Below are 17,639 nucleotides of genomic sequence, written 5' to 3' on the forward strand. Positions count from 1 at the left end.
GAAAGGTGGTTGTTGTTTTTTAGATTACAACTCTCAGAATTCCTCAGCTACTGTGGCAGAACCTCTTCAAATCCTGAACATCTTACTGTGTAACTTTGGGCCGGTACACACCGGCACAATATGCCAGCCTTCTGGCAGCGTAGGACCATTGCATATGGATAACACATGCCCCCATGCCATCCTGAAGCAGCCATCCTGCTTCCCACCTGACCAGATGGCAAGCAGCATTGTGGTGCTCCAACAGCACGGCATTCACATGCTGCACACTGCAGGAGCACGGAAAAGGTGCCACTGTGGTGGAAAAGCCACCATTTTTCTGGTTAAAAAAGTAGTGGCATTTTGCCACCTCTGTTTGCCCTGGAAAGAAGTTGGAGTGTGGCTGTGGTGTGCAGTTACCGTGGCACCCACGCGGCTCTTTCAGGCATGGAGTCATGCCACCCCTTTGGGCTGGTTTGTTTCAGCTCTTTGTTTCCCCATTTCCCACTATTACCAGCATCTTATTTGTCATTGCGAAAATATCTTTATAAGTCACCATGTTTTTATGCTGCATCTATATGTACATTTTACCATGATCTGTTAAAATGATGCAAGTCTAAACTTTTAAATAACAGTATCTATAAAAGTGCCAGGGTCAATATATGTGTTGTTGATACTTTGATAATGCAGTGTACATTTTTAAGGGAAATTATGTTTACAGTTGTGTTATTTATGGCAAGGTGTGTGTGAGAGATAGAGAGAATCATAGAATCCTAGAGTTGGAAGAGACCACAAAGGCCATCCAGTCCAACCCCCTACCATGCAGGAACTCTCAATCAAAGCATACCCAACTTAGATTTTTTATCTATGGATTCAAGCACCAACGTCTTGAAAATATTCCAAAAAAGTATAAATTTCAAATAGCAAACCTTAATTTTCCGTTCTATATAAGGGACACCATTTCACTAGAAAAGAGAGAAGTAAGTAAGATGTTTGTAAATACTGTAGGAAACATCACACTTTTACTGTTCATGTGTTGTGTGTCCCCCCCCCCCCCCTCTGAGTATAAAATTATAGATCAGTTTGAAAGGTTAAAGTGCTGGAAGGTCTTCAAACTCATGACCAATTATTGCAATCATGTCAAGAACGTTGTGTTTACATTTTGTTCTTCTTAATTTAACCAGTTAGAAAAATTGTCTATGGAAATAGTTTTAAACAATTCATAAAAAGTGCTTTATTGCACTAATTAAAGACCATAACAAATGTTGTTTCCCTGTTTTCATACATTTTTAATGGTTTTTGGTAATAACCTATTATGTTTATCCCCTCCTCTGAATGCTCAAGGATGTCATGTACAGTTTAGCCTGACATGTCATTTGTTCCAAATAGCTCATCATGATGTAATTCTCAGCCTACAACTGAAAATCTAGGCAATAACAATCTTACTGCACCACTCCATTGTTGTTCTTCATTTCATCATCAGTATGTTTGTATTATTATCAAGGCTTCCAAGATCAGTTTTAAAATATGCAGGCAGGCAGTATGATTTTTTTAAAAACAACGATGTGCACCGAAATGTGAGGAATATCAGGCACACAATTTAGCATTCACCTTCCAATAATTTTTTGGCAATGGGTTTGGAAGAATGCTTAAACTCCTTTGATATTTTAGTCTTCAGTAAGTGCTTTTCTTTCGATTGTAGGACTGTGAGAATCAACAGTTATGTGATGGCACATAACAAGCCGCATGCAAACACTTAAAAATGAGCAGTAGCGATACTTCAGGAAGAATTAGTAAAAGAATAACAAATAATACAGAAAGAGTTTTAGTGTGATGTGCATCTATCACCAGTATAGGTTTAAGTTAACACAGGAATATATCTAAATTAATTTGGAGAATCTGTAAATACCAAATGATGAGTAGCAGTGGGATTTATTTCTAAGTCAGAACCAAGTCAACATAAAATAATAATAAATAATAAATTTTATTTCTTTCTCACCTCTCCTCAAGGCTCATGGCAGGGTACAACATGTTAAAATACAAAACATAATTTTAACAAAAGAAAGAAAGCGCATAAAACCAACAGTTAACATACAATACTATAAAACCATTAAAATGCACTCATGTGAGTATATTTTTTAAAATATGCAAATTAAAAAGTCATGATTTAAAATTGACTGGTTAGGTCTCTTGGAAGAGATGTGTCCTATTTTTAAAATGTATCTTTAATTGTATACAATTGTATTAAATTGTATTTAATTTTTTAAAATTTCCTGGACTTTTTGGGAGTGCCACAGGCAGAGTGCTATGATAAAAAGGCGAGCCCTACTAGATTTCTAATAGTTCAAGACCCAAGCACCACATGATGGTCTGAATTCCCATTACTAGTCCCAGCCTCTGCCAACCAAGCAGTTTGAAAGCATGTAAAACTGCAAGTAGATAAATAGGTGTCACTTTGAAGGGATAGTCATGCTGGCATTTAGTCATACATGATCTTGGAGTCATCTTTGACAATGCTGGCTCCCTCGGCTTAGTAACGAAGATGAGCTCTGCCCCCTACAGTTGGACATGACTAGACAATCTTATGAAGGGGGAAACCTTTACCTTCTATTAGATTCTTGCTTTTCTACTACCCTGTTTTCCTATTACTTTTAATTGAATGAAATGCCTAACGTCCCATAAATACAGTATGAACAATGATGGAGCTACATCTGTGATGCCAGTTCAGTTGATTAAATCTTGTAAGGTAATTTACTTGTGAGATTTGTTTAAAATTGGAACATAAATTTAATCTATAACTTACGTTAGCTGTGATGGCAGAGGAAGGTATCTCCATCATCCAGTAAGCCTTGCACATTCCTAAGTAGATGAGAAACTGGCAGGGTATCTTTCTTTCCTTGGAGAGGGAGCTTTCTTTGCCCTCCTTTCCACCATAGTAGTCCACTTAAAACCATTTTACCTTTGCCATTGCCTCTACTGCCATCTACACAAGTATTCTGACAAGAGCATGGACAAAAATGCTGTCTTATTCTTTTTTATTTGATTATTTTATTTTATGGAAATATTTTTATCCCAGCCTATACAGTAGGCCCTTGGTATCCACTGGGGTTTGCTTCCAGGAAATCCCCCCCCCCCCGTGGATACCAAAATCCATGGATGCTCAAGTCCCATTATAAGCAATAGGATAGCAAAATAGTGCCCCTTATATAAAATATCAAAATCAAGCTTTGCTTTTTAAAATGTACATATTTTTGAATATTTTCAAGCTGTGGGAGCTTGAATCTATGGATGCAGAGGGCCAACTGAATCTGAAGATTGTAGGGGGTCTTAAAATAAAAACAATTGAAAACAATAAGTAATAGCAATAATTTTAAATGATTAAACTTATATCAAACATTTACCAGTTAAAATCAGACAATTTAAAATACGTTAAAATCAATTGAACCAATTTCATATATTGCCAAGCATAGCACATGTGCAAAGTGGATAAATTTAGTTAGTGGAGGCTTTAATAAAAATACATGTTCTGACTTGGTCCCAGAATGACATTAGCACTGGTGCCAATTCGTCCTCTATGGAAGCGTATTCCATAACTAGGCTGCTACCTCAGAGAAGACCCATGTCCTCCCACAAAGTATTGCCACCATTGGTACATTGTTGTCATCTTTTGACACTTTGGAAATCAAGCAGAAAGATGAGAAAATTCTGTGTATTTGAGTGTGTGTGTGTGTGTGTGTGTGTGTGTGTGTGTGTGTGTGTGTGTAAAATACCCAAACTGATCTTACCGTACCTAGGGATAATTCTGATTGCATTTTTTTTTACACTTGGGGAAAAGAACTTTGCATAGTATAAGATGCGTGTCTATCTGTGTCCATGTACAATCAGCCCTCCTTATCCATGGATTTTTTATTCATGGATTCAAGCATTCACGGCTTGAAAATATTCCAAAAAAAGTATAAATTCCAAAAAGCAAACCTTGATTTTGTCATTTTATACCAGGCACACCACTGTGCTATGCCATAATATTTAATGGGACTTGAGCAGTCACATATTTTGTTATCCATGGCTCCTGCAACCAACCCCCAGTGGATAACTGTATGTGCCTTCAAGATGATAGCCAAGATCTTTCATTAGGTGACATAGCTACAACAGTGGAGCTATGTTGTCATAGTTACATCTACTAAAGCTACCACCAAAACCTACCTTTTCAGCAGCACCCCCCTCCCGGCCCATTCCGAAAGCACCTTGCTGCCATGAGAGGGCTGGAGGCATCATTGCACAGCAGCCTACTCTCCAGTATCTTGGAAATTCTTCTGTTGCAGGGCTGCACTGCAGACAAAGTAGGTTTAGGAGTTGGGTTGTTGCAGGTGTGTAATAACCATAAACACAGAATCCAAAATTTGTGATGTTGAATGACTGGTTTATGACATCAATAATACTAAACAAATACTTGCCACTGTTTTTTCTTTCATTCTGGACGGTTTTATTTCCTCTAAATAATGTTCTTTATTTAATTCATTTGATTTCAACACATATGTTGTCAATATTGTGATAACTTGGGTTGCCATGAATTTGGCATTCTGGTTTGCTTATTGGACATTGATTAATACTGATAGTTCTGCATGTTATTTTTAACCCTTTGATAGTGTTCCTAAATGAAGCTGGCTTCAATTTTGTAAGAAAATGCATTCACTCTGTGGAGAACAGAGGTATGTAGTGAGTTGCAACCTTGTTGCTTTAGAAAAATATTTATATTTTTATTTATTTATTTATGATATAAGGGTGCATTACACAGATGACCTTTTGTGTCAGACCTGGGTAAACTTGATTGAAACAAGTCCCACTACTTATGTGATAGATACTGGTAGAAATTGATACAGTGGGCCCTTCCGTTATGCAAGGCACACACACCCTGCATAAGGGGAATTCCACATATGCTCGAGCCTCATTAAAGATGGCCTGTGGCATGGCACATGTGCCATTACCCTTTCTAGGACTCGGCGAGCCTTCTTCCGGCATAGCTTTCAACATATGCTGAAAGCTGCTTAAGTCACACCTACGTGTGACGTGGGCGTACTGTACAACGTGGTGCCAAATTTGGAGATGTTGTAGTGTATGCACATACCCATTTGGTGTGATGCATATTCAGGTTGTTTGTACAATTAGTTCTCAACCTATGCTCCTTCAGAGGATTTCAGGCCCTCGGAGCCCTAGACACTATGACCAGTGGTAAGGTGTTTTGAGAACTGAAATCCAAAACATTTAGAGGTATAAATCATTTATTTAAACCAACATGCCTTGAATCAATTTGTGAACACCCAGAAAACTGCTGTTGTGCTAATACGATATGCATAATTGAGACTGTGTGGCATAAATGAAACACTTGGTCACATGGCTACACTTTTTGTGTACTTTTTGTATAAAGCCTAAATGCCAGATCCTGTCTAATCCTGGAAGCTAAGCAGGGTCAGGCATGGTTAGTACTTAAATAAGACACCACCAATGAATCTCAGGTGCTGTAGGCTATATTTCAGAGGAAGAAACTGGCAAATCACAACTCAGTATTCCTTGGCTAAGAAGACCCTATGAAATTCATGGCATTACCATAAGTTGACAGGAGGCTTGAAGGCTCATGCACACACAAAGTAAATGGAAATATGTCAAGCATTATCTGCATTGCTGACTATTTGTGCTCAAATAACATTCCTTTGATGAGCCAGTTAACAGGCTACTTGAAGCCACACACACACAAACACTTTCTGTATCATTTTTCAGTCAGGCCACAGTTTTGCAAGTGTATTATCTCATACACGCCTCAGAAGGTTGCTTCACTCTGTTAGGTATACCGTCAGCAACAAGCTGAAGTTTGCCCAGTAGCATGCTGATGTGTAAACATGATTAGGTTTTTAAATGGAAAATATGATTACCAAAATAATATTGTATGTGTTATATTACTGCATACCCAGTGCTGTGCATGTTTGCTTGGAGACATATCTCACTATATTTCATGGAAGATGTTCCCAATAAATGTGACTGTGTTTACAGCTGTGCAGCCCAAGTATATCTGTCCATTTGTGACTTAATCCAACCCCAGCCAGTGTTTAATAGATTACTGCCCAATTATGTGTGTGTAAGGTTACCACCTTCACAGCACAACTCCTTATGTAAGCAGCATAAGAAAAGAGAAAAGACAGAGAAGCCTATGTTGACATTAGTTGAGACAGTTCCTGCAGAGGAGGAAGCAGATGCAGATATTTTGAATGCCTGAACTGAGAAACAAACTGACATTGAGTGCAAAGTCTCATTACCTCATTGTCATTTTTTGTCTTTGAAGGTATCACAATCTTGGGGTTGTACAGAATAGGTGGTGTGAATTCCAAAGTTCAGAAGCTGATGAACACTGTATTTTGTAAGTGTGGCTGTGGACCTTGGTGTTTTGTGAGTAAGACATAGAGAATTACTGTAATATTTTAATCTTTTATGTGCAGCTATATGCAATGTGGATTTTAAATGGCTCAAACCTTTAATTTTTTAAGTGGGGGGGGGGGGCAGGAGTGTTTCACAGTAAGCAGCAACAAAAGGGCCAGGAATCCTGGCTTTGTATATAAGACTTGTCACCTGGTTACATTATACAGTTACAGCACTATGGTCCCACTTAAAATATCATGGCAACATAGCAAATAGCAATAGCAAGTAAATTTCTATACTGCTTGTCAGTGCACTTAAGCACTCCTAAGCAGTTTACAATGTGTAAGCTAATTGTCCCCAACAAGCTGGGTACTCAATTTAGCGACCTATGGAAGGATGCTAGGCTGAGTCAACCCTGGAACCCTGCCTGGGATCGAACTCACAACCGTATGGCTGTGAATGGCTGCAGTACGAGCATTTAACCACTGTGCTACCAGGGCTCCCTGTGGATAATATAAAATACAGAGGTTTTTAGATTTGGTGAAGTATTAAAACTCTCTGGCTGAGTTTTCTAAATATTCTTCCCTTAATTCTTACCCCATAACATAGGAAGCTGCCATTGCATTTAAAGTGAAATCATAGCATTATAATTGTGTAGTGTGGCAGGGCCCCTGCTTCTTTGCAAGAAGAGATTATAATAAATAATAATAAAACTTTTATTTGTATACCACTTTTCCTTCCGATCAAAGCGGTTTTACATCATTAAAACTCTATGATCCAAGTAATAGTACAATATATCAACAGTGCATACAATTTCAAAAATAGATGCAGCCAAAGGTAGAGATGGATATCAGCTTCATTTTATTTTGTTTTTATAAGAATATACCAAAATTCACACATTTATTTATATCTGCAATGAAAAGAATTTGACTCTTAAAATTTTCCAGTAAGGGAGAAATAGAAACTGTCCATCTAGGCCCAGGGCTATGAATACTTAAATTCTGTAAGTCTGTGTGTAAATCTCTACCTGTTGGTGGTGATGGATTTGGATTAACACTTCTTTTTTTCTCCTGGAGAGAGACCTCATTTTTAACATGCAGGCAGTAGGGAGCTATAACATGGTCCTCTGCATGCTGGGAATAACAGTAGCTTGCCAATTTTGACAGTACAAATGGTAGAGAATTTCAGTTCAGTCCTTTTTCAAAGAATTTGCAAAAGTGCACGAATTTCTTTATATTTGTAACCAAAGGGAACTTGAGAAAGTCCAAAGACTGAAGAAAGCAAAAATATCAGATTTTGCCATCTGTTTGCTATAGGACTTGCTAAACCTCTCCTAACGTAATGTGAACAGTAGCAGTGAATTTGGTAGAACCTTTCCATCTGTATACCTCAATTCCTCAATCTCCTTTCTTGTGCAAGTCAAGACTCAGGAAGGACCAACCTATATGCATACAAATGTATTCATCAGAGCAGGAGTGGGAATTGTGTGGCCTTCCAGTTTTTGCTGGACTGCAGTTTCAAGAGTACCTCTTTCTGGTTTTGTGAGGCCCGTTATAAATGGAGCTACAAATACAGTCATAAATTTAAGTCCTAAATTTTTAAAACAACTACCACTGCTACATAACAAGTTTTATACTAAATCAAACATATATTCAAAGTTTCATGCATCCACTGAGGTACTAGTGCAGGACTAATGCAAGATTCTTCTACATGTGCTGCCTATCAGCATTACAGCCTTGAACCTTAAAGCCCAAAATTAAACATTCAAAATAGGTGGAAATATATCATAGAAATCTCACCAGAAGGAATTTATCCTTTTGTTCCTTCGTAACTACATAATTGAAAAGCTTACTACCTAATTCAAGATGAAAAGGACCTATAATAAATAATAAATATTTATTTATATCCTGCCTCTTCCGCTTTGAGGATCAAGGCGGGTAACAGCAAAGTTAATACAATATACAACAATAAAAACAACAAGCCCCACAAGACCCCGACCCAACCCTCCCTCCCAACTATAAAATTAAACAATAAAAGATGGTTAAAAAGTACATAACAATACATCAAATTAAAAAACAAACAAACCACAAATAAGAAAAATAAGAAAAGGAGGGGGATTCAATTGTTTCTGGACATTATCAATCAGGGAAGGCCTGCCGGAAGAGAAAGGTTTTTGTCTCCTTTTTAAAAGCCTCAAGTGAGGATAATTGGCAGATCTCTTCCGGCAGGTCATTCCAAGTTTTTGGAGCGGTGACAGAGAAGGACCTTCGGGAGGTCACCGCCAATCTGGTTTTTCTAGATTGTAAGAGGTTTTTCCCGGAGGATCGGAGTGTGCGGGAAGGATTGTATGGGAGGAGGTGTTCCTTCAAGTAGACCGGACCCAGGCCATGTAGGGCTTTATATGTGATATCCAACACCTTGTACTGTGCCTGGAAGCTAATAGGCAGCCAATGTAGTGATTTTAAAATAGGTGTAATATGGTCAAACTTGGATTTTCCAGCGACCAGTCTGGCTGCTATGTTTTGTATCAATTGGAGCTTCCGGACGTGGCACAAAGGTTGCCCCATGTAGAGCGCATTGCAGAAATCAAGATGAGAGGTTACTAGAGCATGTACGACCGTTTCTAGGTCCCGCTGCTCCAGGTAGGGACGCAACTGGCATATCAGCCGAAGCTGATAACAGGCACTCCTGGCTGTCGCATCAATCTGAGAAGACAGTTGAAGCGACGAATCCAGGAGCACCCCCAGCTGCGGACGCAGTCTTTCAGGGGACGTGTGACCCCATCTAGAACTGGCGAACTTATCTCCATACCCGGATTGGGGTTACCTATCATGAGTACCTCCGTTTTATTTGGATTCATCTTAAGTCTATTTTCCCTCATCCAATCCATTGCCAACCTAATCCTTGTCTCTGACAATTGATGCTCTTCTCCCTCTCTCTTTCTGAACTGGACTAGTAAGAAACACCTCTTTCTTTAGGGTCTTCCCAACCACTGGGCCACTCTATTGATTCATTGGGGTTACATAAACAGTACCAGCTAGCATAGGTCATGTTGAGGAATGTTGGGAGTTACAATTCAGCAGTTTCTAGAAGGCTCTCTGATTTCCTCACTTGCATTAGAAGAGAACTCAGTGAAAACCTTAGTTACATAGAATGAGGAAAATGGAAGAGAAGTTTTCTCTTGTTTCTATTCCCAGTAGAAGAAACTATCCAAAGTGCTCTGAGGATCAGTAACTATTCTAGGAACCAAATGAGAAATCCCATAAAGCCCAATCAAACTGCTCTTCTCTAGCTTAAATGTACTCACCAGTAAAATGTTGTGGTACATGATTTAGGCATAATGTAATCTAAAATACTGTATGAAACATTGGGAAGCATGCATTTTCATGCATACCTGACTTTTTACCAATAAGCTCCAATTATAATCAAAACAGGTACTCTGCAATTATCATTTTAACACCTACCAGAAGTTCCAATAAAAACTATAGCAAGTATCCGTTTCATCTTTTTATTTATTTTATAGTCCTTTCACGTGTATTTTGATATACACCTAATATATAAACTTTAATCAAAGAACAGCAAGCACAGATATGATCCATTAGGCAAAACCAATGGCAGGCACAGCTAGGCAGTGCAAGGTGGAAGGGTTTCCATCCTTATCATCCAGTGGGGACTGGGGTGCCACTGCCCACATATGCTTCATGGGTGCTTTCCCCTATCAAAAGGAAGCTGAACTAGTCCCAAAGTGACAATAGACATCTTTTTTCCAGCTCTGCTACCTCAAGTTGCTCTGTCTAGAAATGTGGGGATTGAACTTAGAACCTTCACAATTGTAAAGAAAGTCCTCTAATATTCCACTTACTGAAACTGCAAATACAGTCCTAAAAGCCTGATGCTTTTGATAAAACCATGCATAATGCGCACTCTTCCATTAAGTACCAGGACAGTTATATTAGACATCATAACTTTATGGCACAGCCTACTCTTCTAATTTATTACTTTCTACAAAAAGCAATTGAGTCATGCCTTATTGCAGTCTCTCTCAATCTTTCTCTCTCTGCCTGTCTGCTTAATAGCTCCTAAATCTCCTCCTGACATGGACATTGATTTAGAAATTTGGGACAATAAAACTATAACAAGTGGACTAAAGAACTACCTCAGGTAAGTAAGTTGTGTCAGTTCCAAAGTTCAGATTCCCTGCCTGTTTACCAGCATTCTGTCTTATACTTTTTGAGTCCCATTGTAATAAATATAACATTGTAAAATGCATAAGCAGCTATTAGTCTTTGTTATCATGTACCAGAAAGCCCTCCATTTTAAATGGGCATGTTTAATTTGTAAACTGATATCCAGTATTCACAGCACTGCAGAGTAAATCTATGTAATATACTATTTTTTTTTTAAATCAGAACCGTGCAGCATGGTTTTCTAATTTGTTATTATCAGAATAAACACAACCATGACTCCTAGCATTTTCTTTATAAATCCTGTAAAAAAAAATTGCCTAAGACTGAAGATACATCTTCATTTGAAAAGCTGCTTGGAAGTCCTAAATTTATTATAAAAATGAAATAAAAGTACGGACAGTATGACTACATCTAAACTGCAGAAATAATTCATCACTTTAACTGCCATGGCTTAATGCTATGGAGTTCTGGGAATTGCAGTTTGTTGTGGCACAAGAATTCTGACAGAGAAGGCTAAATGTCTCACAAAACTACAGTTCCCAGAATTCCATAGCATTGAGCCATGGCTGTTAAAATGGTGTCAGACTGGATTATTTCTGCAGTACAGCTGTCATTATACTTCCACAGACCCTTTCATTTAGAAGGTTGGAGGGCTATTTTAATGTCCTCCCAACCTCCCATGGGTCTCACATCTGCAATTACCCAAAACAGAAAGTGATGTCATGGTCATTTGTGATCATCTTCCCCTTGATTTTTGCTATTTGGTGTTATGGTTTTTTAACATTCAGGCAAGCATGATTAAGACTGAAGCCTGAGCAAAGGAAGCACGTCAATTTACCAGAAATTTGTGTAGCATAAGACTTAATTTAATCAAGAAGTGACATATCTACTGGAGAAATAAACTCCCTTTTTTCGCTCATGCAATTTTAATGGAATTATTGTCCCTCTAACAAAAGGTGATTTTTGAAACTGATGCCAAATTTGCTCTGTTCTTATGCTATATATTTAAATCCAATAGAGCATCTTCATTTGCTATTTCTCCTTCATTGGTGATATTTCTGATTTATATCTCTATTAGTTTGGGATGCAACTTTAGTGAGAGAATAAGTTAGGTAGTTTTTACCAAATTGTACAAAGCAATATTACCATCTCCTTCTATAATATTTTATCCAGGTGTCTTGCAGAGCCACTGATGACCTTCAAGTTGCACAAGGAGTTTATTGTTGCAGTTAGTAAGTATTATTATTATTATTATTATTATTATTATTATTATTATTATTATTATTATTATTTGTATACCTCTCTTTTCCCAGAACTGGGACTCAGAGTGCCTAGTAAAAATGTTGTGGAAAAGAGTGAGTGCAAATCCTTGTCAGACTGTTTACTGGCTAAAGAGCTGCTAAATCCAAGCAACCCAAGGCACTTTTTTCCCATGCACTGTATGGGGGGAGGGGGGGGGTGTTGCATTTGAAAAATGCTTGGAAGATCCAGCTGGTCCAAAGAACTGAAGGCAGATTGTTAATCAGAGCCAGGAATAGGAAGCATACGCCTCCCTGAAAAATGCTGATGATTATCTATAAAGCCAAATATTGTTCTAATCCAAGTTTAGAAATTCTTCCATATGAGCCTACATATGAATATTGATCCTCTTCTCTGGGTTATTAGCCACTTGGTGTCATCTGCAAATTTGATAAATATGTCCTCTATTATTTTATCCAAGTCATTGATAAAGATGTTGAATAGCACTGGGCCCAGGACAGAACCCTGTGACACTCCACTACTCACTTCTCTCCAGGATGAAGAGGAGCCATTGTGGAAGACCCTTTGGGTTCAACTGTCAAGCAATTACTAATCCACCTAACAGTTGTACAGTGTAATAATAATAATAAATAATAAAGTTTTTATTTCTATCCCGCTCCTTCCTGCGATCAGGGCGGCTTACAACAAAGTTAATTAAAATCCTGTGGGCCTCCCTCCTCTTTCGTGGCCAAGAGGTTGGGTTATGGGGCTTTTTTGCCTGTTATTTTTATTGTTTGAATGGAGGGCTGATGTAATTGTATTTTAATGTATTTTTTGTATTTTAATGCTTCATGTAGTGCTGTTTTTACCTTGTTGTAAGCCGCCCTGATCGCAGGAAGGAGCGGGATATAAATAAAAACTTTATTATTTATTATTTAAGTTAAAAACATCCATACATAAAACATTAAAATACAATGTATCAAAAGCCATCTACAACAATAAAAATAACAGGCGAAAAAGCCCCATAGCCCAACCTCTTGGCCACGGAAGAGGAGGGAGGCCCACAGGATTTTAATCGGGGAATGCCTGTTGGAACAGGAAGGTTTTCAGGTCCTTCCTGAATTGGGCCAGGGTGGTATGTACAGGGAGAGGCGGTCCTTTAGGTATCCTGGGCCCCTTTTTTACACGGGGGATCCATTCTGGACCCTCCCCGCGTAAAAAAACACACGTATGCTCAAGCCCCATTGAAAATAATGGGGCTTGTGCATGGTGTGGTGGTGTGGCGGCACGTGCATGCCACGAGCGCACGCCCCATTAACCTTAATGGGACACGCTGTCCCTTGCGCCCCGTGCACTCCCTCGCGGCTTTCAGCATATGCTGAAAGCCGCATATAGTGTGCACGCATATGACATTTTACTATCTTGTTCGCAAGAATATCATGGGAGACCTTGCCAAAGGCCTTACTGAAATCAAGATATGCTATGTTTACCACATTCACTTCATCTAACCAAATTGGTAATTTTATCATAAAAAGAGATCAAATTAGTTTGTCGTGACTTGTTTCTCAGAAACCCAGGTTGACTTTTTGTGATGATGGTATTCCCTTCTAAATGTTTGCAGACTCTCTGTTTAATGAGCTGCTCTAGAATCTTTCCTGGTATTGATGTCATACTAACTGGGCAATACTGTAATTGTTGGGATCCTCTTTTGTACCCTTTTTAAAGATAGAGACAACCTTTGCCCTTCTCCAGTCTGCTGGGGCTTCTGTTCTTCAGGAGTTCTCAAAGATTATTGCCAATGGTTCTGAGATTACATTTGCCAGTTCTTTTAATATGCTTGGATGTAGTTCATCTGGTCCTGGAGACTCAAATTTGTTTAGATTCATCAGATATTCCCATACTACCTCTCTACTTATTCTGTGCTGCATTTCCCCTATTGTGTCCTCTGCTCCATTTTCTTCAGTTTGAGCACTCTTTTCCTTTTGTGAGAAAATTGAGGCAAAGAACGTGTTGAGTATTTCTGCCTTTTCTCTGTCTTCTGTTAGTATTTTGCCATCTTCCCCATGTAGTGGCCCTGCCATTTCCTTCTTCTTCCTTTTGCTATGGACATAACCCCAAAAGCCCCTTTTATTGTTCTTAACCCCTCTAACAAGCCTGAGCTCATTCTGCGCTTTAAGCTTTTCTGACTTTACCTCCACATGTGCTCGCTATTTCTTTGAATTCCTCTTTGGTGATTTCCGCCTTTTTCTATTTCTTATACATGTCCCATTTAAACTTTGTTAATTCAACTTAGCTCTGTTGAAAGTTCTTTAGTCATCCATCCTTGTTTCTTTAGACACCTCCTATTTTTTTCTCCTTGTTGGAACAGTTTGAAATTGTGCCTTCATTATCTACCTTTTGAGAACCTCCTGTCCATCCTGAACTGCATTCTTGTTTAGTATTCCTAATACTGGATATAGTGTGTGTGTGTGTGTGTGTGTGTGTGTGTATTCACTCCTCCTTTCCATATATCAATTACACACTCATTGGTAGAGAACAACAAAGAAGCCTGTGCAATTTTAAAATCTAATAAGGATACACTTTGGTGGACAGCAGTCCACTTAAGGTGTCATAATTAAGCTGTTTTTGTTGCAGCCTCTTTGTAAATTTCAACAATGGCGGACAGCTAATCATTCCATTATCCCCATCGTGTCACTAGAGTAACCATTTCATCATTTTTCACCAGTTTTGCTATTATTTTCTCATGAAAAGTTTTCCATGAAAAGTACTCTCTCCCATGTATGTGAGAGACACAGACCAAGGATAGGAATATACTTTGAATTTTCACAACAAATGAGCAGGTTCTATTCAAGTTTTATAAGGTGAAAACTGTTGAGGGGTAATCTTTGTGAAAGAAGAGTTTTATTTAGCTTGAATTCTACATTTTTACTTATATTTTGGTGTTCAATAGGAATCTGATACAATTCAAAGGCTCTGAAAACTATGATTATTTCTGAACACTGACTCAAATGAAATTTGATGGCAGACTTGGGGATTCACAGATAGGATGAGTTATTGGAATTCATTTCAGCTTCTAGTAATTTTTGCTACAACTGATATATTGGGCTTTGTTTAAGCTCTTCTGTTTGCAGGCATAATGAGTTTTCATCAGTGCCTATGGGTTTCTTATAAAAGTGCATTTTGGCTTTTTCATACAGCATTACCTCTGCCAGCTTAAGGAGACTGTAACTGATATAATGCTCTAAATTCTCCTGCACAATTATAGTGCATTAGGACACTAGTTATGTGTGAGAATTGTGGTGTGGGACATAGATTTCACAGCTTGATGCTTGCATTAACCATTGTCACACCCAAGGCTATTGCTACAGAGATAATATAGAATAAGTAGAATTGTGATTTGAGGCTCAGGCTACATCAGAATTAGCCAACTTTGGGGCTCAATAGACCACCCCATTTCTCCTCCAGAGGGATGCCACAGCAACCAAACCACATGGCGTCCCTCCGCTCCTAAAAGAACCCAGTTTTTCCAGGTTCTTTTAGGAGCACACTCCCAATGACATCAGAGCATCATTGGTGCCCTGGCACACATCGATGATGTGAGTGCGTGCCACACTTACGTCATCATGGCACCCTCCGTATGGATGGGAGGACGGCATGATGTCGGCGTCCGTACAGACTAGGTTTTGGGAGCATGCAGTTGGTCTGCGCTCCCGAACCTTAGAATTTCCGGAAGGATGCTGCTTCGGGCCCGTCTGTCTCATGCCATAGTTAGTGGTTAATACAAGTTATACTCCTAATCATCTGTTGGGCTTTAGGTAAATAGAAAAGAGTGTGTGAATCTGGTTCTGAATTTGGATATTGACATATGAGTGGGGAGAATATAGAGAATTGCACACTAGATTTCAGAAAGCTACTTTAAAGAAATTCTTCATCCATGAATGTTTGTTGAAGCCAGGGCTGGGGAGTAGGAGTAAGGTGTAAGGAGTAGGAATAGGAATAAGGAATAACAAAATAAATGTGTTACTACTTATTCCTATCATTATATTTGTACATGCAAAGACCATTTTTTTATTTTTTTATTTTTTTATTGAGGAATATAATTGGAGTAGGAGTAGGAGTAACATTAAGAAAAAATATCTTACTCTGGAGTAGGACAAGGAGTAACCCCCAAATCACCACTACTCCCCAGTCCTGGTTGAAGCATGCCCTGGGAATAAAAACACGACTTCCTTTCATTTCTGGTAATGTAAATGATGATGATGTTGATGATGCAGTATGTTTGTCCCTGTTGTTTTTCTCTCACAGTTGTACTTTATTCTTACTGTTATTTTAATAGAGTCTGATGATCAGAATTATAGAGTGGAAGCAGTCCATGCACTTGTACACAAACTGCCTGAGAAAAACCGAGAGATGCTGGACATCCTAATCAAGCACTTGGTCAAGTAAGAATTATTTTGTTTTGGTGATGGTGGTAATGAAGGTCAGAAAAAGGGGAGAAGAAGAAAGAAAGGGGGTGATACTGTGTACCTTCTTTCCTCTGTCTTGCTTTTCCTAATTGCTTTGTATCAAAAAGATGAGAAAATGATGCTACTCTTCTATTGGGCTGCAAGCAAGGAATTGATGACTGGAAATGTGTTTTGCCACTGGAGCCCTAGAGGTCCTAAGTGATGTTAATTAAATAATTCCATTAATTAGAATTCTCCTCTGTTTCTTCCAGGGAATGATCCTGTAGTATGTGAAGTTCAGGCTTGTGTTTGTCTAGTTAATATACTCATGCTAGTTTCTTCTCCTGCACTATAATCTTTCTTTCATGTCTTTCTACAAAGTACTACATTAAATGTCTTTCATATTCTTAGGCTATACCATTAATTGTCTTAATAATGCTTAGAGATTTTATTATATTAAGCAATATATACACCACAAATAAAGGCTAGCTAGTGTAGTTAAAGAGCATGTGCATTGTGCACGTGGGTGTGGGTGTGTGTATGAGAGAGAGAGATAATATGTCAGCATGGTATACTGATTTTACTATTGGACTAGGATACTGGGAGACCAGGGTTTGATTCTCTGTTTGGCCATGGAAACCCACTGAGTGACTTAGGAAAGTCACACTTTCAGCCTTAGAGAAGAGCAATGCCAGACTCAGTCCAAGCAAATCTTTCCAAGAAAACCCTGTGACAGATTGAGGGTTGGGAAAAAACCTGAAGACACAAGGCAACATTCCATGTGTATGTGTGATAGCTCATCTCACCAAAATTCAAAGACTTTGAAATATAGACCCCTGAAACTTGGTGTGCATACCAGGAGAACCTAAGGGTGTGCCTCTTGGGGTTTTCTTTTAAAAAACAGATTAATTAAAATGTTTGTAGCCTGAAATATCACAGTGAGATAGCAATAGCAATAGCAAGTACATTTCTATACCACTTATCATTCTGCATGAGCACTCTCTAAGCAGTTTACAAAGTGTAAGCTAATTGCCCCCAACAAGCTGGGTAATCATTTTAGCACCCTTGGAAAGATGACAGGTGAGTCAACCCTGAGCCCATGGCTGGTACTGAACTCACAACCTTGTGGCTTGTAAGGGAGTGGCTGCAGTACAGGCATTTAACCACTGTACTACCAGGCTCTTCAGTAAGTGACCTTGAGTCACTGGGCTACTAGCTGGTGTTTGTTTGTTTGTTTATTGGCTTTACATCCCACCTTTCTGTCAAAATGGGATTCAGGGTGGCTTACAATAATTTAAAAAGGGTAAAACTAAAACATTAATTACAAGAGTTAAAAATAATTAAATAATACTAATATTAAAGCATAAGTTAAAAACACAGCATA

At 38.6% G+C, this 17,639-nt stretch overlaps 1 protein-coding gene across 1 annotated transcript in view; it reads left to right on the forward strand.

Moving 5' to 3' along the window:
* Positions 1–17,639, forward strand: part of ARHGAP42 (Rho GTPase activating protein 42) — a 204,912-nt gene that overhangs the window by 164,749 nt on the left and 22,524 nt on the right. The window contains exons 13-17 of the mRNA XM_042457785.1: positions 4,623–4,685; positions 6,311–6,385; positions 10,461–10,545; positions 11,745–11,803; positions 16,147–16,252. Coding sequence (XP_042313719.1) covers positions 4,623–4,685; positions 6,311–6,385; positions 10,461–10,545; positions 11,745–11,803; positions 16,147–16,252 — 388 coding nt within the window. The remainder of the gene's footprint in view (positions 1–4,622; positions 4,686–6,310; positions 6,386–10,460; positions 10,546–11,744; positions 11,804–16,146; positions 16,253–17,639) is intronic.

The sequence above is a fragment of the Sceloporus undulatus genome, chromosome 3, assembly GCF_019175285.1.
Source record: "Sceloporus undulatus isolate JIND9_A2432 ecotype Alabama chromosome 3, SceUnd_v1.1, whole genome shotgun sequence".
Classification (NCBI taxonomy): domain Eukaryota; kingdom Metazoa; phylum Chordata; class Lepidosauria; order Squamata; family Phrynosomatidae; genus Sceloporus; species Sceloporus undulatus.